The following is a 25,821-nucleotide window of genomic DNA, read 5'->3' on the forward strand; positions in this document are numbered from 1 at the left end:
ATAACACCCATCCATCCATTATCTTCTGCTTATCCTGGGCCGGGTCACGGTGAAGAACCAGTCTACGCCTCCAGGCATCAGCCCACCAAGGCCAGCCTGCCCTTGCCTGCCGCACAGCTTGCAACGCACCCGACTTCTATGCCTATCCCTTCGGGGGGTGGGCCCACACGGCCCGGCTCCATGTTATTTCTATGGGCTGATGGATGTGAAACAAGCCACCAGACGCTCGCCGTCACGCATCCCCCCCTCCCCAAGGTCTGGCTCCAGGGTGTAGCCCCGGTCTCCCTGATCCGGTCGAGGTAGCTGTTCCACGTTTCTGCCTTTTAAACGGGGTTTTTGAACCACTCTTAGTCTGGTCCGTCCCCTCATAACACCCAGCGATTGCAATTTCTGTGGATGCTTTATGAGACTCTATTTCAAGCCATATTTCCATCGGCTATAAAAATTTTACACCTTCAACCTTTAATTCCTATTATTGCAGAAAGTAACAGCTCATGCAAAATCAATGGAGCTGACTGTTAAAGTATAGGGTCTAAATATATTTATTTCTCAGTTTGATGCAGCTATGTTAGGTCTGACGTGTATAAAAATGACACACATTGTGCATCGTTGCCATACTGTTTCTGTACTGCTATATTCTGTATGCTGTTTCCAATCTTTACTGTTGACAGTTTAAAATATATTTTTATTTTATCAAGGAAAAGCCCTTTGGTGGCTATTAATGGTGTCCATTGCAACATAAATGACTGAGGACTGTTGAGTGTCTTGCTCCCGGGCTCACTGACAGGTCACACAGCTGCTGACAGGCTCATATCGGCTCTTGCAGGGAATGAACTTGTGACCTTTCTGTGATTGGACCATTTCTCTTAAGACAGGCCTGTCCTGCTACATTAACTGTATTTGTACAAGAAAACAGATGGCCAATGTACATCTGTGCAGTCAGTACAGAGGAGGTTCCTCATTGCTCTGAAATGACTGGATGATAAGGCTGAATAGATGAGGTAGTGAGAGACCGCTCTGCTTAGCTGGTTGGGCTGTCCTGTCTTATAAAGGGGGAAGCAGAGTACAGGCAGGAGAGATGGGGGGGGAGGGTGAAATAGAGAGAGTGTCTGAGAGAGTGACACTGAGATAAAGTGGGGAATAGAGAGAGCAATTGAGTGTGAGGGATAGTAGGAGAGAGGGAATGAACGAAGTGAAAGTCAGGGACAAAGAGCAGTTTTCTCGTGTGATAACAATTTATCTCTCGAGAAGGATTTGTAAATGTTCTCCGCCTCAGTGTGCACACAGGCGTCCATGTAAACACAGGTAGATGTGTGAGAAATGCATTCATGCAAGCACACACAAACTAGGTGACAAAGGCAGATGTAGCAATTCCCACGAGGCCGCCGACAGAAATATGATAGATGGGGGGGTCTCTGTTTATATCGGTCTTCTTCGCTCCCTGTCTGAGTGGCCTGTAATTGAATGATCATTACACCAAAGTTATGGCTACGGCCCTGCAGTCGAAAATAGGAATTGAGTTGGAAACAGCATTTAGCGGTTTTGATTTATGAGCAACAATGGGGAAGTTGTTTTTCAAGCCTGGCACTCTGATGGGCAATAAAGAGGAGCAGGGCTTATCACCTGCTGTACCCACTGTGACACACATACACCAGTCAGGCTGCCAGCCAGCCAGCAACCAGTCAGCAACCAGCTGGGGCCCTTGAAAGACGGAAGTGTTTTCAGCAAATTTGTTTCCTTCATGTCGCACCCTGAATGGTGCTATTCATTAAAATAGCCTCCAGTCGCTAGTCACTGCTGCCATGGCACATTTATACACTTGTATGCCTGTATACTCGCAGAAGTAGACATGCACACGAATCCACCTGCACACACGCTCGCACAAACAGAGTTTTCTTCTGGTCCAGCTCATCCTCGCAGGAGAACCTTGTGTAATAAAAGCTACAGAGAATGAAAGAGAGCTGCTGCATGCAGTGTGATCTGCTTTCACTTAGGGCCACTAGAGCTGGATATTTATTTCTCCTGAGTGAAAAGGAGTGTCTGCTTTTATCTAATAGATGTAATACTTGGATTTAGATGGAACTAACTCAGAATTAGAGGTCACCTGTGTGGGTGGTACTGCATAAAAATAGTAATGAAATGTAAAGTGTTAATTGTGGAAGTGTGAAGCATTGTACCATGGAGTGTGAATCTGCTTTCTTTTTGCACAACAGCTGGTGTCTACTCTGCACAGACTCACAGTTCAGCTCCATCACGTGTGCGTAACTGTAATTTTAACAATCATTTACACCCAGTTACTCATATGCATCTCCATTAGCCAGATGTAAAATCGAATTGCAGTACATCTCGGCTTTACCAGGCTCAGTGCAAATCGGGGAAAGTCATACCCGGGTGCAGCGGGCTTTGGTAACGCAACCACAGCTTGTTTTTGCTCTTCATCACATGCTCACGCGGCACCCTCATGCACAAATATCACTGCTCTCTTATCCATAGAGACCAAGTGCTTGTATTCATTTGGCAAAATAAATTGCAAGCTTGAAGTCTGATGATGATGATCATGATGCTCATTTTTAAAATGAAGGTCCATTTCAAGCAGTATATGTTGTAGGGTGTGGCTACCAGTCTGTTGTCCAAATATGGTCACTTCTGGCTTCAAAATGCCAAGATGGCGACAGAGAAAATTCTGCAGACCTCAAAAGGGGGGTTCACCAAGCGGAAACCTCTGAGGTTGAAAAATAAAGCCAATGCGGAAGTAAAAAAATATGCAGTTCCTCAAGTGGCTAGAAGCAAATAACATTATGGCAGACGGGAAAATGCCCATTTACAGCAGAAATAAACATGTTTACAGCCTGTTAGAACATCTTTATATAACTCACCCATTTTAATTCTAATGAGCCTTAAATTATAGGGGGAAGGGGTCACTTGACTGACAGGTGGACACTGCTCGCTGTCTGCTAGACGTCAACACAGTCGCTGAACTTTACTTCGCCGTGTTTGTGTTGCTGTTTCCTTTTGGGGATTTTTTCATGCCAAAACTGGACAAATAATCTGGCTTGTTGTGTGATTGATGGAACTATCTGGCTGTGCAAGAAGTCTGAGCTCCAAACATGGTCACTTCTGGCTCCAAAAAAACTAACATGGCGGCAGCCAAATCCCAAAATCAGGGCTTCAGTCATGCTGTCAGGAAACCAATGGCTGACATCACATTGGCTACATCCACTTTTTCTGTCTGATCAATAAAACTATTTGTAGGTTCAGTTGAATGCAACTAAAAATTCTCCAACAACAACAACACATGCAGGTTAAAGTGTTTGGTGACAGTTTTCTGTCACTGTCAGACACCCTGCCTTTTACAGGGAGAAGGATGTAACCACAATCAATCACAGTGACAACCTGTGGTTGTACTTGCTCTTTTCACTATCTGGTCAACTTAGGTTCTAACACCACTGGGACTTTCAGTTACAAGGCCTATGGCACTGTGTGATGTATCACCTCCTCTTTGCTTTCATCACTGCCCACACTTCATGCACTTGCTCTGTCGTACTCTTGAATGTATGCAGAAACATTATGTGTGTTGCATATATACACACACACACACACGTTTACTGAAACACTTATTTTCTTTATTTCCTATACATTTAAAGGGTCTGCAGGTCAGCAGACTCCTTACAGTGTTCCAATTTCATTTAGCAGACGCTTTTGTCCAAAGCGACGTACACCTGAGAGTTTATACAACACAAGCAACGATCACCCCTACCCTTCTGCATCAAGTTTGTCAGCCTGATGTCCTTTCTTGCTTACAATCTCTATCAGTTAATAGATATAAGAGAGCATCACTAAGAGGGTCAGTCACACAAACCTATCCCTATGCCTCCCAACTCCCAGCTGTCTCAGCTCAGGCCTCGGGGCTTCTTCCTTTTTACAGAGAGAGAAATCTAGAGAATGAAGGACCTCAACCCACACAGTTGAAAAGCCCCGTAGTCATGAAGTGCATCGATAGTGTGCTTGCAAATGCATAACCACGCTATTGCATCTGTGTCTAGCATATGCTTGCGACAAATCAAACAAAGGAAATTGCATGCAGACACGCATCATAAGCAGGGAGTTCTCCTTCAACCGGAATAAGCCTCGGCATTCTGTCAAAGTGTCAAACCCTGCAAGATCTGTACAGGTGATGTATGAGAGCATCATACAGCTACTGATGTCACTGAAACACTGCTTTGGCAATAACAATGACATGACTGCTATGCAAATCGACTATCAATAACAACTGTGAGTCGTATATATGTCTAAGTTAATCATGCATTTGAAAGATACCACTTGTAAAAGTGACAATAATGTGCCTCTAAGACTTCACAATGCATCATGACGAGAACAGAAGCTGTCGTGTTTGAAGTTTCCACTGTCATCCTTTGTGTTGCATTGTGTCTTGATTAATACCGTACACCAGATCACAGATATTGTGCACAAAAATGGTTCTAAATCCACCAACAAAACATGTAGTGCCATTAAAAAACAGAGAATGCAGCAACAATATAGTTTAGTGTCGGACACAGACATGTTGACCTTTCTGCACAGGTGTTTCTTCTTTAAGAATTTTGTCGTGCAGGCAAAGCAAGCAACGGCTTGGCAACCCAGGGCAAGAGTGTGCCCCCAAAGAGCTGACAAACTACTTCACAGCAATGCTGCAACCACATTCAACTTGCTACATTTAAAGATTTTAGACTGCCAAGGACAGTCCTACGATAATGGGAGCACCAAGATGGAACAAGCCGCAAAATCTGTTGTCCTTGCAGCTCCAGTGCGCTCATTTGACATAGAAGTCCTATAGGCTATTTCAGGCTTGGCTTTCTAGTCTCTGTTTCAGACATGTGTTCAATGTGGATGATTTTGTAGTGTTTAGGTCAACTTTGAGTACGCGGCAGAACAAGGCCAAGGCTGCGACTGCTCACTGCAATGCATCCTGGTACATTTAGACTCTTCTGAAATGGCTTGACGAGCATGCAATTTCAGTTTCTCAGCAGGTGAATACATTGCTTCAATTGACCACATTCATCATCACCACTGAATAGACATCCAAACAAAAAGTTGTGAAACTTCTTTAAGTACCGTTTGCCAGAGAGCATACACTTATTGTCCGCTCTCCAAACCCCATCAGTGTCGTAGATGGCTCGGAGACAATGTCCTCAGCAAAAGCCAGCACTGAGGGTGAGGTAATGACATGGAGTTTCACACTGTGCTGTGTAATCTGGTACACATTGTGTCAGATCAACCACGTCAGCAAATGTCTGCAGAAGCCCCAGTGTTTCTCTCGAGGCACTTGAAAGAGAAGCAAGCGCAGTGCGAGCGTACCTGGACAATTCCAGGGAAGGAGGACTCGCCGCCTCTCAAACTGATGCTTGAGAGATAGCAGCAAACCTGCAGATTTTAGAGATGACAGGACATTTCCCTCAAATTGACAGCTGACAGCCAAGCTGACAAGATAAGCACTTTAACAGAGAGCTTTCTCCTGCCAGCTTCTTCTTCAACTCAACAGCTTGAACGACAGATTTTCAAAAAAATAACTGAAAGCCGTTTTTGACCTTAATGGTTTTTCTGTTCTCAAAGGAAAATTTGTCTTTTCAGAGGTGCAAATTTAAAGATAGACAGAAGAAATCCCTGCGTGACTCACATGAGCATTTTCTTGTGGAGTGCAGGGCTGCTGTTCATGCCTTCTCGTGATCATACAAACAAAGAACAGCATCTAGATCTCTATGGAAACCTCAGCATTGCTCTTACACTGCTATTTACTCTTCTAGTCAGTGTTGCCTTTGAGGAGAGCTTTGAATCTAATCAAGACCAATCTCAGGTCATTTCTCAGTGCAGACTTTCTGGGATGGTTTTTATTTTAAAAGATCACGTTATGCAAAGATTTTGGAAAGGATCTGGATGATCTAATGCAGCATTTGTACGATACGATAGCCATGGCCGTTAATGTGAGAGCATAGTAGGAGCATTTTTAAATTAAAAGTGTTATGTGTGTGAGTGTATATTACATGCTATTTACCAAGTGACTCTGAAGTAGAGATGGGAGGTTCGACTCTTTTTACTAACTCAAGTTTGTATGAGTGACTCACTAAAGAGAGTCGGGTTTTCGAGTCACTCGAGTCAGTTACCCAGAGCTTGAATCCCCCACCGGTCCAAGCGTCCATAGCGCACTAGAGACTCCCGTCGCCCGATCGGGCTAACCTCCAGTTAAGCACTCGATAACATTATGGGAGATTAAACTAAATTGTGCAGCTCTTCTAGACCTTCTGATTGTTTTTGGACCTATTTGATCTATTTCTGATCGTAAAACGAGTCATTTCGCAGAGTTTGTGACGCTCGTTTTCCCATGATTGTGTGCGGAAAGAGTGCTTTTTGTTTGGGAGACAGGTACTGAGTAAGTGATTCAGTGAGTGATTCGTGTAACTCGAGTCAGACCTGCAGCTCAGGGCAGGTAGCGAGCTCCGGGTGCCGGACTCTGGGAGTGAGTACTGAGTTTAAACAAATGGCAAAGGTGGTCTCGCCTCAAATTTGCGGTTTGCAGTGGCTAGTAGCGGGTAGGAGGGGTGAGTGGGGATGAGGACTCGTGACTCCCGAGTCAGTAAAACGAGTCGATCCTTTCGTACGATTGAGTCATGACTCGCCCATCACTACTTTGAAGTTATTTATACTTTTTTGTTCTTTACATTTACATGTTTAAAACCACTTGAACATTTGAATTCTTAAGGATGTTAGGATTTTATACATTTCTTACAGTATTTTTTTATGACATGTTTGAGGGGCCGCCTGGTATTGCCAGTGCCTTAAAGCACTGCTGTGACTGTGTACAGCCAGCACAGCTCTATATTTATCTATGTCTAATAAAACGCCCCTGAAAGACAAAAACATATTTGTTAATGCTGCTCAGATACACGCTCGAACTAATTGTGCATTTCGTGCCATCATTGAAGCTACAGTTCACTGTGTATGGAAAAAACAAACACCTACAGGCTATTAGGACTTCAGCCTGTTGGCAGAGTCGTGCTGGACCCGTTGCAAAACATTGAGTGACAAATAGAGAGCCTGCCAGCGTTTGCCTGGTGGTCTTGCATTGCAATTATAATTCGACGACTGCATGAAGCCTGTGACCGCTCTTTCGACCATGCTGATGCATTTAGAAAAGCCATATGGTAAATAATTAGAGCTGTAAGAGCTTTGTGTGGCTGTTGAATAATACATTGGCTCTCAGGCTGGCACACACACATATAAAAAAAGAGAAATAAACGTATAATGGAGACAGATACATGCTGTACATCCTCATGCTACAATCCATCCTGCACTCACACACACGCCTGTACACATCAAAGGAAAACAAAGTACATCTTAGCCATACAACCTGTGAGATGTATGTTACAGCTACCTTATCAGGGCAGCTCTACACTGAACCATGTGTTGTAGTGTAAATTATGGCTTTAATTTTGATGATTCCATGTTACATTATACTACTTTGCATAATGTACACATGCATTCTAGACTTAATGTGAAATCTAAAATATATATATCAATGGAATACCCATTAATATGCCTCCATAAATATTTAATTGTACTAAACACTAAGAAACAAACGGCCAGCTCCATCGGCTCTGATGATCCCAGGCAGCTCGTCAACACGAGCACCAACTTTGTTCGCTGGCAAAGAAAACTTTGAACAGATTTTGGAAACTTTGACTTATTTCATCAAAGCAATCCATTAAAATCTAATTTTGATTAATTTTTAAACCCCTGTTGCAAAACACTTTGTACACAAGATTAAGGACTTTAAAAGTAGAGAAGAGTCTGGCCTTGTTTAGTTTCTCACTGGAGCATCCCATCTGTTGGATTTTTAAACTACTCGGCTGTCTTAAAGTTGTTCATATTTCCTGTAGGAATAAAGTGTTTGAAAAGCCCATTCTCACTCCCTAAATCAAATATGGCAGCTTGGGCAGTGGTCCAATGCCTCAAAATATCATGCTATAGGTGTCCCTGTTGAGTTTCTGGACACAGTCCTCTAGCTAATTGTTTCAATTTACAGTAAAGTCACTTAAAGAGCGCAAATAGCAAAAGAGCACTGACTGGCTGCAGTATAGGTCATAAAGCCCGCCTCCTCCATGTTAACAGATGGGACAGGAGTGAAACTATAAAATAAAAAAAAACGCCAAATCAATTTCTCTCAAACATGGTTTCTGTCATTATAGTTAGTTCTTATCATGCTGAGTTACATTCAAGTGTTCATTTCTGACAAGTTTATTTGTAATTAGTTATTTGATGCTGTAAAAAGGATGATTGACAGCTCTGTTGACAAATCCGGCTCCTGCAGCCGATCTGTTCCGGATAAGCAGAGTAGAGGAGGAACGGCGAGAGGAAACGTGACTAAAATAATCACTAGTCATTGAAGTTTACATATCTGTGAATGTTAACTTCAGACCAACACAAGAAGCTGTTCTGGTGTTAAAAACGCCAGCGTGCGGGATCTTTGCCTTTTTTTTCCCCACACATAACAGTTAACACAAGTTATTGTGTGTTTTGGTTAGCAGAAGTGGCTACGGCAGCTCCACCTGCCGATCTCTACTGCACAGTCTCTGGCTCCAAATGACGTCACCATTGCAAGATGGCAGCGCCCACCTCGGGGGGTATTTTGGCTTCAGTTTTGCACAATGAGCGCAGATGGAGACACGTCGTCCATCATTATATACAGTCATTGTGTGTGACAAAATCTATCAACTTTGACCTTCATGAAGAAGTTGACTTCTTTATAAGTTACGTTATGCACATTAGTTTGTACATTAGTAACATCATATAAGGTCCTTTAATTACATCCCAAACGGTTGTTTCATGCAAACGTCCTTAGTACTGCGCCCAGCTGCCACTATTCCACAAAGATATCAACATGTTACTGACTGTTGTGAAGTGTTTGTCAGCAAGCTCGATGTTAAAAGTCTCTCTGGAAGCTGAGCTTTATTCTAAACGTCTAACTGAACTTTGTCTTTGTCGCACCATATTTTGACACCTTGGACCACTAACCTAGCGGCCATATTTTACCAGTTGGAAGAGAGATTGTGTTTGTTATAAATGACCTTTTATACATACACAAGTATCTAATTTGTGAATATGTGTGGACGTAGCCTGGTGGAGGTTGAACAAATTAAAATTGGAGGGAAGGCACTTATTCGTAACAATAATGCTGTCTGTTCACCTGGTCGTCTCCATGGTGTCCTTGGTGAGATAGACGATCCAGTAGACCAGGTTGAAGGCGCCAAACGAAAGTGGGAAGAGGATGCGGGAGTATTTGTCGATGATGCTGGTGCCAGTCAGGACGTTGTTGGCCGGTACAGCTGAACCCTGCTGCAGGAAGGCTTGGGCATTAACGGGCGGGTTGGGAAATGTTTTTGCAGGGCGGTCAAACAGCGGGGCAGAGTTCATCCTCTTCTTCAGAACATTACTGGCGTCCACCTTGGAGAGGCAGAGAGGAAAGATATAGGATCTGTAAGAGGACATTCACATTTATGAGAGGTTTTAATAATTAAAGTGGTGCTCTGCTGTTGTACCCAGAGCGTCATAAAACATAATATTTTACGTGTTAATAATCTTAATAGTGGAGTGTAAAGTGATTCTGTATGAAAAATGACCAACTTGTAATAATGGCAAAGCCATCTGATAACATCAAGACGTTACAACTATAATAACAAAAAGAAAATGAAGCTAAATGGAGGAAAAATAAAGAGTAATCCATCCTGATGTTAAAGCCATATTTGCACAGCTGTGAGCTCATCAGTGTGAGTGTGTCTTCAAAGATCTGTTTAGAATACCAATGAGTAGCAAAGTAATTAAGCCCAACAAAGGAAATCAATGATGTTTTGTTTCTGATTTGATGCGATTTCAATCAACCCATTCCATGAAGATTGATGCAGTTGTGGGAAGCAAACAAAACATATTAAACAATGGAGGCTCGCAGTGTATCGACACATGGTTATCGCCGTGCCTCATCAACTTTCAGTAAACCGGAGTGATCTCAGCACATGCTCCCTGCTCCAATAGTTGTAAATCAGCTACAGTATCAGTGCACAAAGAGAGAGAGGGAGGGAGAGTACGCATGGGAAATGGGTCAAGGAACATCGTGTTGCCTGTAGGTAGAGTCGGAGAGAGTGAGAGAGAGAGCCTTCACTTTGTTTAGACCAAAGAAGACAGTATACATCTGGGTATCATCCTGAGGAAGCATACAACTCAACAATCATTCTGATGAACCAACGTTATATAGGTGTACCCAACCGTTGCGTCATTAAATTATTATGGAAGCAAGCGTTGTGGACGATACTTAGCATGATGCTTCGTATGAACAGTGTTGCCAGATCTGATTGACAGTTTCCAGCCCAGTTACAGCTCAAAACCAGCCCAAATCATAACCCTGCCAGCAACCCGTAAAACCATTACATAAGCAATAGAAAACAGAGCATAAGCATGCAAAGCTTCATATCTGCATCAAATAACCAAATAAATATCACAACCCAGAAAGAGCGCAGTTAGACAACCAAATACACAAATTGGCGTTCACAATTGTTTTGCACCAAAACCCCAAATCAAATTCCTTGCATGTGTAAACCCGCTTGGCAAAGAACCCCGATTCTGATTCTGATTTACATAAATGATCCACACATGATTATTTATGCCTCTTTTTGTGCAACCGCAGCAATCACGAAAGCGGTCGCCTAACGCCTGCTGACGATATGCCTCTGGGTGCGACGGACAACTTTTCTGGTGGTGTAGCCAGCGAGTAGCGATAAACGACTACTGGCCGAGACTTCCTTTTTTCCATGCGCTGCCATTGTTTGCAGCCCGACTAGCAGCTTGAGAAACGAGAATAAAAATGGAGTTTAAAGGTTTAATTGTGGATTTGTTGTATCATTTGCATGCAGATGTCTGTTCGGAAATATCACAGCCTGTTTGTTCTGCCTCTTTTGTTCTCCTCACTGACTATTCCTGCATGCAAACAAAGCATGTGGAAACTCTGGTGGACAGTTAGATTACAAACAGAAACCAGAGCACTTCTGATACCCAAAAACGTGTTATTTGCCTACAAATTGTTAACTACATATAAATACAACTACAAATGACCAGTCAAGTTTCCATCTGTTTGGCACATTCACCTCACAGTTGACGTATTTCCAAAAAGCAGTCTTGGCGCGAGAACTGAACTTAGAAGATTTAGGCTGGATTTGGGAGGTCACAGGATTACATGTTCCACTGCAGGTTAAGAAAGTGTTACAATCCTCTGGCTGAGGGGAACACTTACAAAACTGCATGGAGGCCAACCTCAAAATAAACCCAGATGAGTCACTGGGTTATAATTTGACTAAACTTGACATATTTGCAGATGCAGTGGTTTCAGCCAACAAGGAAATGTGTCATTCAGAACCTCACAGAATGTTTTTGGTGTAGTGGGACTTTGTACTGCTGCTCATCTCCAAAGAAATATTACCATCATGTTGTATGGCAGCTATCCTGAGATGGATTTGATTTAATTGAGTCTTCCTGCCTTTCCAATTCTGTATGATGGTCCAACATCAGGAGTGTAACCATGGAAACACGCAGCTAACAGGGAGGAAAGAGATCCATATATGGTAGGGCAGATTTCCCATATCTGTGCAGAAGGTCTGCAAATAGAGTGTGGTCTATGCTTGACTATACATAACAGTAACTAACTTATAATTGCTCTGATTTTAAACATCTGTATTCCCCTTACTGATGTACTGACGAGTGTTTCTAAGTACAAAGTGTGGCAGAGAAGAGGGAAGAGAAAGGAGGATGTTGCACTCTGATAAAATCTTCAATTCTGCAGACTTCATTAGTGTGAGGCATTTCTTTACAGAACCACAATGTACAATAAAACTTTCTCATCAGCGTTTCACTCTTGCAGCGACAGAAGTAAAAATGTAACGGGGTGCTACGACGGGAAGACGGGATAAAAAAACAATAGATCAGGATTTATAAAAGCAGTATGACAGCGAGGATGAGCTGTTAGAGTGAGTGGGTCCAGATGATCTAACAGCTGGTCATGCTATTGTTAAGCTTACTCATCAATCAATTAAAATGAGTGCCCCTATTTGATGTGAGGCATGCGTCCTCATGTTGTATCACTGCTCATCTGTGAGGTCAAGCTTAAAGGGCCAGTTCGCCGATTTTCAACCTCAGTCCTATCATGCTATTATGGGGAGCTAATGCCATTATGGTAGGAAAAAAATAGATAGAGATTTGGCTCTGTGCCTTTGGAGGACGCTATCCGCTTCTCCAATGGGCCCTGTAAACCTCCGCCAGATGTAAAACGTGTTATCTGGCGGAGGCCAGGGAGCTCGCTAAACTACACTTCCTCAATCTAGGACGCCCGCCTCTGATGTCATGTCTGAAATGTAGACTGCAGACCTGGAGATTTTTTTAGACGATCCACCCGTATATTTTCGTCGTAGTATTTTACTCCAGCGTCTCTAGCTCCTTTCGGAGGGAGGAGCGCAATGCACGCTGGGTGTTGTAGGAATGTAGAAGGGGTGAAACCACAAGCTGTTTGTTCAACTTTCTCCACAGCTATGAGGCCAATTTCAAATATTATTGCTTCTATCGATTACAGAGAAAACCAGCTTTGACTGACAGTTGCTTTTTTCCAGGGGCAAATTGCTCCTTTAATATGAGACAGAGGATTCATGCTCGAACAGGAGTTTGGACTTATTTGGACTTCATTTGTTTTCTGTTGGAGCTGTATCCAAAATGCCAGCAACACCAGCTTCACATAGCTACCTAATGTTTGCTTTCAAAGTAAAAGATCATCAGTGAGAATTTGTTTGCATGGCCTGTGTGTGGGGTGTACTGTACGTATGCGCAGCCGATCCAACACACAGGCTATTTTTGAAAATGACAACAGGCTGGCTTCTTCCTCGTCAATTCCCTGAAGGATCAGCTCCTCTTCTCTTTATCCACCGCTCTAGATTTCAGCAGACCCACTTTGACACAGGGAGGATTGGGCGCTGAGTGATGGATGTATGGTGGTGGCTCATGTGGAGGTGTCCTTGTGAGCGGGTTGCTGGGAGCTACGTATAAGAGTGTTTGCGAGTGTTTCATGGTGTATGTGTAAGGTTGCTCTAACTGTTTGCTTCCCCTATAGCATTAATGCATGGAAGATCACTGTGTGGGTGTTGAGTGGGCGTGTACACATTGGGATCATTATTAGAAGGTGTCAGAGATCTATGTGTATGTTAATGTACTTTTTATATTAATGCATTTGCAGCAAGGCCACAAGTAGCCAGGATATATCAGCTATTACACTCCTTTTTCCATTGTTAATGTTCATACATTCAAATGATAAAAAAAGACATTTATCACAAGTGTTGCAAAAATACAAACTGAGCCAGTGAAAGATGGATTGAAGATGACTAGTGAAAAAGGTTTTTATGCATTAACAATATCCTCTAAATTTAACACTGCATTCATAACATCTTCTTAATAGTACAGCCACAGGACTGTGGATCAATATGTCAAGTAATAACTCTTTAAAGACTTTTCTGAAGTCTTATTATGCTCTCACACCTCTTACAAGTTACTTCTCCAACTTAAACCCTGGTGTATTATTAGCCACTCCTGTAGCCTTCATGTGACTGGCTCAAAAGGAAACTCCAATGAAAAGGGATAACACTTTAAAAAAACACCAGTAACAACACAGCCCTGTTTGCGCCCTCAGCAGTTGGTGGTCATATAGTGCCCCTTAAGGTGGCGGCACAAACGGCGACCAATTCCAACCAACACCAACTGTCAGGTCAGTGTGCGCCTACAGTCTGTGTTTTTGTCGGTGTTTGTCGGATGGAGTTTGACATGTCCAGTCAGGTTTGGTGGAGCCGTGGAAAGTCGGACCAATATACTCCTTTTCCCAACAAACCGCAACATTCTGAGAGTGCGTTCCCTTGACAACTAGCCTTTACTCGCGTGTGCAACATCAGTACACATGACCTTCGTCCATGTTAAGTAAAGCAAAACTTAAATAAGAAGAAGTATGCAGTGTTGTTAGATTGGGCTTCTTTTGATTAACTTGGGCTGGGGAAAATAGCATTGGGCTGGTAGATGAATTTTGGGCTGCTTCTGTCAACATTTTGGCGGGGTTTTTGAACACCAAACAAGCTGTCATTTTATCGTGGTTTCCACTCACTCACTGTTTACCCGTTTGATTGGCATGAGTTGTATTCAATCCTGTGAATAATGGAGGACCTATTTACTTTGACATCATTATAATTGACAGTGTGACATAAATTTTGTTTTTACATTGGTTAAATCAGAACTATCAATTGAAGTCACATTTTATTATTAATCAATGCCTAAATAATGCTTTATTGTTTAATATTTTTGGTGAATTTAATGGAATATTTATTTATTCATATTTTTTATTTATTTATGTTTAATAAAATAGTTATAGTCTTTAAATAGGTTGGATTTTGGTGTCACATTTCTTGGCAGCATATCACTTAATTGTGGTTGCGCCATGATGCCAGACACCACCACGATGCCAATTTGTGTATTTGGTTGTCTCACTGCACTCTCTCTGGGTTGTGATAGCATATTTATCTTTGGTTTATTGATGCCGATATGAAGCTTTGCATGCTTATGATCTGTTTTCTATTGCTTATGTAATGGTTTTACAGTTTTACACAGGTTTCTGACAGGGTTATGATTTGGGCTTGTTTTGAGCTGTAATTGGGCTGGAAACTGTCAATCAGATCTGGCAACACTGAGAGGAGGCAACAAAAGTCTGTCCTGTCAGCTAAAGTCTGGGCAGTGTGGAGCTGGCAGTTGGTTTCCGGAACATTCTAAATACTGCGACCAGCAACTGCCGACTTCAGAATGTTGAGGTGAGCTGGGCATTGTCTGGGCAGCGTGCACAAAGGTCAAAACATTTCTCAAATTCTCTTTTCTCTATCTGGAATGATAACACTGTTGCTAATGGCAACAACGACTGTTTAAGTCTAACATTTCAACAGACCGACAGACTTTCTCTGCTGGAAAAAATGTAAAGCCAGCTTGTTCTGGTAGGTTGGGCATGCCACGATGATTTAGAAGCTGGGCTCACATCCTTCTGGGCAGACACTTGGCATATGTGAGAAGACAAAAATACCTCTGAAGATGCAAAGCTCTGCTGGTTAACAGGCAAAAAATAACATGTTGATGATAGAAGTAAGGTTTTTGCAGGATGGACTGTGTGAGCTAAAGCCACTACTGACAAAAATATGACTGAACATTCTACATATCGTACAGACATACACTGAAATCAACAATGCTTAGACCAGTATGAAAATAAAAGTAAAGAAAATAAAAAAATAGCTATAATGGCCCTAAAATATTTCTGTAAGTAGAAACAGCTGCAAATTAAAAAAAAAAAAAAAATACAACAATGCAAATTAGTTGCTGCTAAAAAAAATCAAGCCTCAACAAATGCATTAAGAACAAACACACAAAGGATGCAAAGTCACACACACACACACCAAGAAAACAATGGAACTCCTAAAATCTTGGAGACCTCCTTAATGGTGACTAAATATGAAACTTTTCCCTGTTACATTTGGGTTTGTGTTTTCACACTTTACAGCCTGTTTCTCTTGCCTTTGCCGAAAATTTCAACATCATGATGCAGATTTGTAAAAAGTAAAACTGAAGCTTTGTCAGGTCTGTCCTCAAGAGGAGAAGAAAACTAGTTTTAAAATGCTCGTTTGTTCAACGGAGGTCGGAGCGAAGTTGGGAAATCTAAACGCTGAGCGGCTTTCGTGACACAGTGTCAAGGGAATTAAGTTGAATTTCAGATCCAGAACAGATTGTTAGCTGTTAGCATGCAGATGTCCGTTTATAGAGATTAATAAGAAGCTAAATCATCGTCATATAGCTGATGAGGCCGCATTGTCATTACGGCGCCTGCTTTTGTTCTCAACACGGACTGTTTTCCATGCATATGCCGCAGCCTGCTGATTGGAGCACAAGCACACTACAAACGGAAAACCAGAACACTTGCCGTCCCTAAAATCCACGTCCCTGCCTACAGATGCCACACTTCTATGTAGGATCTATAAATAGAGATGAGAAAGAGGTTGACACAACTATATGAGTAGTGCATGTAAGACATAAAACGCAAACATTAATAAGAGATTATCTCAATTTTAATCACTGTCCTTCATGCAAAAATGTCTCATGGATTCACACTTTTCTGTTTTAACTTCAAGTAGAGTATATGGTATCTTTTGTTGCCAGCACTCTGTCCTGAGTTCGGAAATAATAACACTTGTTCAAACTAATTACTGGCAGGTTGGATGCTTTAAAGTAAATCATCCTGGTAAAATGAGGAAGTCTCCTTGCCTGAGCAATCATCACCAATCCTTGGGTTGCCGGCACCTGTAGCTGGGCCTATTAATAAGGGTCCCTTCTTTTCCTCTCTCTCTCTTCTGCTTCTTTTCCTCCCACGACTGTTTTATTTTCTGTTAATTTCCTGCACCACATACTGCACCACCTACTCGCACACACCACACTGACAATGCATGCAGTGCCCTTTACACACACTGATAAACACCCCCCTTCCCCTCTGTGCTTCCAGTTGTATATTTGATTCATTAACTGAGCCATTTATCTTATGATGTTGTGAGGTTTCCACTCCCGCTACGGCTCTACCTGACAGTCACAACAGGTCGTAGTGTTTTAAATCGTGACTAGTGGAGGGCTATTTCCATACCCGATGATACACCATTGTTTTTTTCCCTTTTCTCTGTGTAATGAAGAGTCTTCCCTCCTACATATTTGTTGAAAGCAGTCATTTTCCATGATGCATCCCTCCCACTCTCTCGTTCTCTCAGTGTAACTCGCTCTCATGCACACGGCAGAAAAACAAACCAACCAGTGGTCCCTCACATCCATCCCTCCGTCCTGCTCCACACAAACCGACCGGGTCTCTCAGCCCCCTGCTCGACCTCATTGTGGTGGCTGCCCTCCTCCTTTTCAACCCGCTGTGATCTACTGGATATTCCCTTAATCTATGGCTCTTACATAATCTGCAGCAACATCGTTTAGAGAGCCACTGCCTGTCTCCTCGCGTCACTCTCGGCGGTTATCACTTAGTTACAGGGCACAAATGAGGACTGGGCGAGAGGGATGGATGGATGATAGATAGCTGTGGAGTGATGGATGGATAAGACATCGTATAGAGTGATGAGTGAAATGTATGGATCAAGGGGGCAGATTACGTGTGTGCATTTATATATGAGCCTATGTGTGAGAGTGTGTGCTGCAGATTATGTGTGGACGTGTGGGACTGTGAGGCGTGGATAAAGTGGACACTGTTTCACTTTGGATATGTGGACAGCACATTCAAGCAAGAAGAGATAGAGGGAGGCAAAAGAGGGATGGTCAAGAGATTCGTGTGCAGGGAGAGAGAGTGTGTGTCAAGAGAGAATAGAAGAGGGCTGGAGGAGAGGCAGAATAAAAGAGGGATGATGTTACATGTTGGCGCAGTTTTGTTTGTTTTTGTTTGCAGGAGAGGGGAAGGGAGGACAGGATGGACAGGAGGGGAAAGTGATGTTGTAGACCGAACTTGAGAGCTAGTTGGAAAGTAGAAAGAAAAGGAAAAGCTAACCCAAATTCAAATACAATGCTCCGAGTCATGACTTAAACAGCTGGCTATGACCTTCACCAAACTGACCAGAGCAACCAGTCGGCCTAAGAGCCACAGACATGTCTCAAAAATTGAATATAGGTGCCTCAAACCGGGCAGGACAAGCTAACTAGCGGTTAGCATGCAAGCACAAAGGTAACCGGCAGTTAGCATGCAAGCACAAAGGTAACCGGCGGTTAGCATGCTAGCGCAAAGATAACCGTGATGCTGTCTGTGTTAGCTCGGCGGGTTGGCCGTGTTCTCTCGCGAGAGAGTGAGTGTGAGCTTCTGATGACGAAGAGCCCAGGAGGAGGGGACCAGTTTGAATGTATTGAATGCAAGGAAAAATCCTTCTTAAAATTTACGGTACATCACAAGCAATTTGATCCACTGCTAAAAACCAGAAGAAGAGATTTTCAACTGGCAGAAAAAACATGAACTGAAGCAAAGTTTTACCAGACTGAAACTACACAACAATGAACTGGAGATGGACAAAGGCCACTGTATGAAATGATAAAAGCCATCAGAGTTATGTAACTATAAGCATGGAGTACAAAAGCAGCAAAGCCATGGCTTCTCTGCACAAATTATAAATCACAAGAGATAAATAATATAAATGTTTTGTTCCCTCTTTTGTGTTAAACAGAATATATAGTATTATGTTGAAACAAAACATTAAGTTTGTGAATCGAATTCTACAGCCAGACTGGATCTACGTGTGCACTCAACATAGGGAATAATGTATCTCAAAATAAACCATTCATTATGTTCTTCCATCAACAGTTTCATCTCTTAATTACAATTACTTTCTTTTTCCTCATCCACTATTTGCTTTTAGACGTCACAACACAGATGTGTTTACAAAGCACGCAAATAAAGCAAATTGAATTGAAAAAAAGAGCACACATTGAAAGTGTTATATAAGGGCAACGCACTGAGAATGGATTAAGACGGAAAGAGAGACAAACAGAAAATGACAGACAGGAGGAGGAAGTAGAGACAAGATTAGCAAGTGAGTAGAACTGTGCAAGTCAAACCAGACAGATGAAAGACATGATGAGGGTGGAACAGAGCAGAAAGACGGAAGATTACATGTATATATCCAGAACCCGACCTAATATCAGTACTGCGGGGTACTGGCAGTTTTATATCTTATTTGGGTTAACCCTTTTGCACCCACATGACACAAACTACCAGGGAAATTGCACCCCATCTCTGAGACAAAACAAAGCCAAAACCACAGGAACAATAAGTCACACATCTGGAATAATTATACCGATGGTTACACTGCAAACGGGAGGTGTAAGTGAATTTAGCAAGTGCAACATGAACTATGATGCTAATTCATGAGAATGTAAACAAATAAAGCTTGCAAAGCAAAATTTAAAGGTGTTAAGCTCATGTTTACACTGAACCACTAATTTCTGCATCTGTTTAACTGAATTGTACAGCAGGAAGCGCACTGCTATTTTAGCCAAGTTTCCAGGGCCTTTAAACCTTTAACATTTATGTCATTATGGTATGTTAATTCAACACATCACATAGACAAAAATAATTGTCTTTATATGCACAAAGTAAAACAAAAAACAGCTCAGAAATCGAGAACAGAGAGCTTCGATTTACAGGCCTAGTTGTCTATAGTCGTTAGTTTAGGCCTTACGTCCACTAGTCCTCGCATGTTTATGATATGTGTTATTAGAAAATGGTGTAAGTTAACAGGGCTGAAAAAGAGTTAAATGAAAAAAGGTTATACTAACCCTTAAAAATATTCATTTTACAAGCACCAGCACCAAGCGAGACACCTGTTCAAAACAATGCTAATGGCTAAAGCAGTAGTGACTCTGAAGGTGTCGGAAAAACCAGCAGGTTAACCTAACATGTATTTCACCATAGTGTGACATCATCGCTCCCCGACTTCATTCCTCCAAACTGTAGTTGGGAGACTGCTTGTTTCTTTAGGCTGATTCAGTTAGCTTAAGCTTGCTAACTCAAAGTGAAGACTGGTTGTCAGCCACTGTGGTAATGTTGCAAATTAAAGGTGCTTTATTCACTCAGTGCGGTAAACACAACACGCGTAACCTCTTTTCTTGAGCCCAAGCTTGTCTGGACACCTAACAACCCATGGAAAGCATGCACCTTACTATTTCTTCTTTACATTTTCCTACTGGTCTGTTACTCACACGCAGCAGAGATTTATTTCCCATAATAAACCTGCCAGACTCGCACACATAATCTTCCCATACAAGGCCTTAAAGGGAAAGGCTCAGCCAGTAAGGCTCCGGGTCAAAAAGACACTCAGACAACAGACCGGTCCTGGATGGAGTTTCAAGCTGCAGAATCAGCTGTGACAACAATTTATCAGGGCAGCTCAGTGCAATTTGTAAGCTGTTAATGAACAATAAACATCCCAACACTGCATTGAACCAAACCCCGCCCACCAGCAACAAAAACCAAAACCAGGAAAAGGGAACAACCAGCAGGCTCTAACTAATGGGAGGGCCGTCACATACATGATTGGAACTTGAGTAAGATCAGATTTGTCATTGTATGTAGCAACACATGAAGCACAGTGTGAAAGAGTAGGTCAGACTTACAGAGGAAACCTCTCCATCGTTCCCCGTTGCTGCAGCCGGAGCCACGGCTGCAGCTGCTGCCTCCTGAGCCGCCGCCTTCATGGCTGCTGCCTTCCGCAGCTCCCTGTTGGCCTGCAGGGTGGAAAAGTAATTGACAGCTGCAAACTCAATCAGGGCGGAGAAGACGAAGGCGAAGCAAACGGCGATGAACCAATCCATGGCCGTGGCATAGGAAACTTTGGGGAGGGAGTGGCGGGCGCTGATACTGAGCGTTGTCATGGTCAGGACAGTGGTGATACCTGCAAACAGGGAGGAGACAGACGTTAGGAGCATGGTCTTCTGTATCTTGCTGTATACAGGGATTGACACCCTGGTCTTTATCTTGTGTTATTAAGATGAAACCTGTTTTTTCTCGTCTTAAACATTTTTTTAAACGCACATTAGCTTAGCGTTGGAAGTGAAATGGAAGCACATGGAAAAGCTAGCCTTGCTCGTTCAATTTCAAGACTATGCTAGCTGCACCAACATCTGTAAAGCTCAATTACTAACACCTTGTATCCAAATTGTTTTACCTGCACACAAACATAGCATGTCTGCTTTAGGCCAAAAATAGAAAGGTAACTCCCGGAGATTCCCACGAGATACATCATGGTAATTAGCAACCCAGGCCAACTGTTCTCCCCTGCTTACAGTTTAAATGCTAAGCTAAGCTAACCACCTCCTGGCTGTTCATCTTCAAGCTTGATGTAAAGACGCCAGAATTGCATTGATCATTTCATCACTCTCTCATTAAGAAAGTAAAGGAGTGTTTTTACTCTAAGTTTAATGAACAGTGATATTTAGTGAAGTTTGGAGTGTCTGAGTGTCTTTGTTTCTGTCGTGTGACTCAACACATGGGAATGTTTGTCAATGAACAACAAAGGAGAGGCTTGATTATGAGAGATCACTGCAATCAGCTTCATTTGGATGAACAATAACACACAAACACAAACTAATGTAATGCTGCCCAATATGTTAGAAAAACAACTTGAGGATAAATAGCTCTTGTTCAGCCCATCATTGGACTCCAGAGTGTCTTTTTCTTCTAATCAATAGATCACATTTATCAGGTCTTCTCACCAGAGCTATTTTAGCATCTTAAAGGCAAACAGAGCAGCAGCATCTCAGTGGAAATAGCTTTTTGAAATCTCTTAGTAAAATCAACCATCTGGCAAAGAACGTCTGGGATCACTTCAGCATCGCAGAGATGATCGCAGTGAAGCACTCCTGTCTTCAGTATTTATTGGACCATGAGGCTGCATAGATGATTCAAAGCTAGGTGTTAGCATGTACAGTAGTGAGTCACTGACACACAGGTGTGAAAGCTATCAACACATGATAAAGTCATCTAAGGGGATATTTTATGAAACATTAGTGTCGGCAGTTTATTGAGCACTCATTTTGTTAATAAAGATTCATATGATTTTAATCCTATTTATAGGGTAGATGTCATCTTAAAATGACTGAAAGTAATAAAAATCACAAGCGGCGCCCAGTTAGTGACACGTTTTCCATCACCCAGCAGTGGTTGGTCTGCCAGAGAGGGTAGGCGGAGCTAACACGACAAACACACTTGTATGTAAAGCGACTGTTTTTCCAGGCCACATCGACACGTACATGGGTACAAAAAAACTCACACAAGCACGGTTATAAAAAAAAAAAGTCCCCGTCCAAACGGAAACGCAAAAACACAACAAAAACGCTGTCATGAGAGTGCCACACCAACAGGCGGCGATATACCCCGGTCATGCAGAGAAGAAAAAGAAAATCATGGCCAATCAAAAGTCTGAAAAAATGTATTGCCGGAAGTAATGCATCCTAACGCCTCTGTTCGAACGAGTAACTGTACATCTATGTGTACACATGTAAAAAGTCCTGTTAGGAAGGTGAGAAGCATCAGTGTTTTTGTCACATCCGTCATTTTGCAAAATGTCGCCTCATTTGTGACGCCTCATAAAAGAGATAACAATGCACAGCCTGACGTTACGAGCCAAAAGCGCTGTCTACACGTCTCCGTGGAAACTGAGTTTCTAAAAGTCTAAAAGAGTTTTACAAAAGATTTTCAGTGACCTAAAACAGCATTTATGTGTGGACAAAAGGCCAAAACGCAGAGAAAAAAGTATGTTTTGAAAAATACCCGGCCAAGGTCTCTGCAAGTGCTGCGAGTAAACAGTAATCTACTATGGCTGAACAAACGAAAAAATGATTGACGACTACAGATACGACTTCAAAAGGAAAACAACCGTCAGCGAGGAAAATCAAGAGTTACAACCCGAGTCAACCGTGGACGTCACACATGTAACACTGTCTGGATATCTGGGAAGCGTGCTCCGGCAATTTCCGTTCATCGCCATAGGTGCCGCCAAAGAGAACGAAACAGAGATCTTTGAGATTACAACTTTAAGGCAGAGAAGTGGAAAAAGTATGATACACGGTATTAAAATCAACTATTAAACTTTTAATCAAATTTTAGACATGAGCAGAGAATATTAAATAATACCAGATGAAACTGGATATGGAAATTTGAAATCAAGGCAGCATACGGATAACTTATTAATCACTTGGATAGCAGGATGTCCAAATAAATATTCCTGTTTTACGTCTTAATGTATTATTAAGCACAGGCTGTTAAGGGTATAACATAGCAAGCTTCAAAAGTAATTTTATGTTGCATATACTAAAAATTGTGGTTCCAATTGTGGTACCTTTCATCCCTTTCCCAAGGAATATCTTGGACATATGGCAGCATCTCAGTTTCATGGCACATAACTAGAATGTCAGGCCATGTGGCATTTCAGTTCAGTGGGACCTGCCAAGAAGTCACGTCAGTAATCTGTCCGTAAGCAGACTAACCCGTGCCCCCGCGTTGGCATGCCGATAAAAGAGGCCAAATAACTGTAAGCATCCTCGAGAAAGCCGTTCAGTAGGATGACCGGACACGAGCCACAAAGCATATTTGTTTATCCGTTAATAAGCATCTTACGTTGCAAGCCATGGGACGTTGAGAAAACAAACGGAAAGACGTATCACTGGATGAGCGGCGAGTGAAAGTGACATGTTTATATCTTTCTCAGCTGAAAACAACTCAGCTTTTTGAAGTCTGTCAAAAGTTGGAAACTTCTGTCCATGGCTCCAGATTGAAGACGAACAGCCTGAACCCTTTGAGCTCAGCCTCAAAGTATAGAAAACTAAAGAACAAATCTGTCTGAAGCTAAGCAGAAATTCTCTTATATACATGATAGTTTGACTACTGAAAACTATCAGAACGTACAAGTAATATAGATATGAAGTGCAGTTTTGCTTCTAGAGAAAGGCCTCTTACTCACTGGGAGAGGACTTTCCTCTGACTTGCCCAGATTCCCTCCTTATTAACTCAGAGAAAGATGCTGACAATGAACATCCCTTTTAATGGCCCATTAACAAAGTACATATCTAATTCACTTTCATCAAGCTAAAGCAAGCAGGGAAAAAGGTCCATTGAGCACTGCTATCCATGCTTTTACCAAATGTGCGCTGTAGTTGTGCACATTTCATTAGCAGTGGAGGAACTTATGGGGGATTTAATGCACCTATTACTGTCTCCGAAGCATTTTCCTTTAACGCAACACTTCAGCGGTGAAAGCTAGCAACTCTCCGATGCAACATCCTCCTATAGCCGACCGACGCTGACTGTCTGAAAAATCGAGCACAAGTTAAATGATTGCTAAAGGGGCGGAGGGAGACGGGAAGAAAGCCTGTCAGGGTAGGAGGGAGAGGCAAGAGAAAAAGACAGAAAGAAAAGAAAGAACAAGTGTAGGAGGGAGGGGGATGAAGTATAAAGACAGGATAGAAATGAAATGCTTGGGGCATTTATGTGCTTTTATAGGAAAAAAGCAAGGTACAAATTAGGCCACACTCAATTAAGTCTGCGAGACTTTGCTCAGGGGACTTTCAGCTCTTAGAGGGGCTGTTGACAATCCAGCACACAACATACTATGGCTGAGAACTCAATGTACTATCATGGTGGAGTGTTTCCATATGGCAATCTGACTTCTCTTCCCTCTTACCTCATTTTCAGCTTTCCTTCTCATGCACCACAGACGGCGTTCACGAGGACGGTATTTTTAGTCGAAATCGCTTCTCGTGTTTTGTACCAGAAACATATGGAACTAGTTTTTTTGTAGCTCCAAGCACTTTTCAAGCTCATAAGCAGAACACTTTGATTTAAGAATCAAACTTTATCGCAGTTTGAGGGATAAAGTTTAGCCTTTCGTCATAAAAAATCCAATATGTGCTATTTTATTTCTTCTATATAACATCTTCTAAAATAGCAAGCGTCCCCTGGGTTAGCCCAGAGCTGCTTTTTAACAACAGCCGATACAGAGAGCGAGCAGTTTTTTCATCTTATAGCCCAATATTGAGTGAAATGAAAACAGCAGGACGAGCGAGGTTAATGAGTTGCCGCAGATGTGCTTTCAGCATGGGGCCTCCCAACTTCTCCACCAACACTAATGATTGGGATGTATTCTCTGAAGAAGTGCGCAGGCTCATGGAGCCCTGGCTCGCCTCCACAGACAAGTGCAGACTAGAGAACCGTAACCTACAAGGACCATCAGTGCTACCACGCTCAGCTGCAGCTTGTTGAAAATTTGCAAGAGGAGATTAAATTAAAAAGTGGCAGGAATTTCTGCACTGCACTTTTCCCCATTATCTTCTCTGCGCTTTGTCTCCGTCTTCCTGTCCCTCTCATTCCACTTAGTCTCTCACCCTCTTTGCTCCGGGGGCTAGAGCTTGATGGCAACTGTAGCGTAATGTAATGCGAGCAAGCGGAACCTGTGAGTGCTCGGAAGAGGGCCAAGTAAACATCCTCCCTCTCTTGGCCCCTTGCATGACCAATTTTCAAAAAAAAAAGGACATTTATTCCCAATTAATTCAACTGAACCACACTGGAGGAGGAATAGAGATAATGCGATAGGTTAAAACATCCTGTGATGACTCGCTCTGTCTTTGTTCGGAAGGTTGTGTTTTAAGGACGGCTCTGTGTGTTGTAACCGATCGCAGTGCTGTAAACGGTGGAAAGTATGTTGGCTTAAAGTTTGCAGTGAAAGGCACACACTGGGGTCAAGTAGTGGGTGGTGAGCTGATAAATCCAGAAAATTTCACTGTAGCTGTGGATTAAAAAAATGAAGTTGGAGCTTAAAACTTTGTGATAAACTCGTCAGATGCAGTCGAGGCAAAGCTTTAGAAATACCTCACTGACTTCTTCTACTCTGAATTGACTTGATTTCCATTTTCCACAAAATTACGCTCCTCTTAGTGATTTCAATCTTGCAAAAATGACAACTGAAAGACTGCTCCATTATCTGCAAAACCATTTTGTTGCCATTTCTGGCACGAGAATCGTCTCTGATTGTCCAAATGATTCCGTTCCAGCAGGAAAGTAATGTGCAGCATGTGTTCTTCTTCCATTTGTCTTCAGTCGGCATAAATGTCCCTTTTTCACTCGGAAAAACTTGGAGAATAAGCTCGAAG

At 42.3% G+C, this 25,821-nt stretch overlaps 1 protein-coding gene across 3 annotated transcripts in view; it reads right to left on the reverse strand.

Annotated features, from left to right (window-relative positions):
- The window catches only part of gabra6b (gamma-aminobutyric acid type A receptor subunit alpha6b), a 34,498-nt gene that overhangs the window by 4,482 nt on the left and 4,195 nt on the right, over window positions 1-25,821 (reverse strand). For 2 of the 3 annotated variants that reach the window (XM_069678024.1, XM_069678040.1), the window contains 2 exons: window positions 20,293-20,570; window positions 9,236-9,492 (listed from right to left, as the gene is read on the reverse strand). In XM_069678024.1, coding sequence (XP_069534125.1) covers window positions 9,236-9,492; window positions 20,293-20,570 — 535 coding nt within the window. Of the gene's footprint in view, window positions 1-9,231; window positions 9,493-20,292; window positions 20,571-25,821 lie in introns of those variants that run through there. The other variant, XM_069678032.1, reaches the window with a different exon arrangement.

Source organism: Semicossyphus pulcher, unplaced genomic scaffold (genome assembly GCF_022749685.1).
Source record: "Semicossyphus pulcher isolate SPU_LCO1_2020_fin unplaced genomic scaffold, fSemPul1.0.p SCAF_10, whole genome shotgun sequence".
Taxonomy (NCBI): Eukaryota; Metazoa; Chordata; class Actinopteri; order Labriformes; family Labridae; genus Semicossyphus; species Semicossyphus pulcher.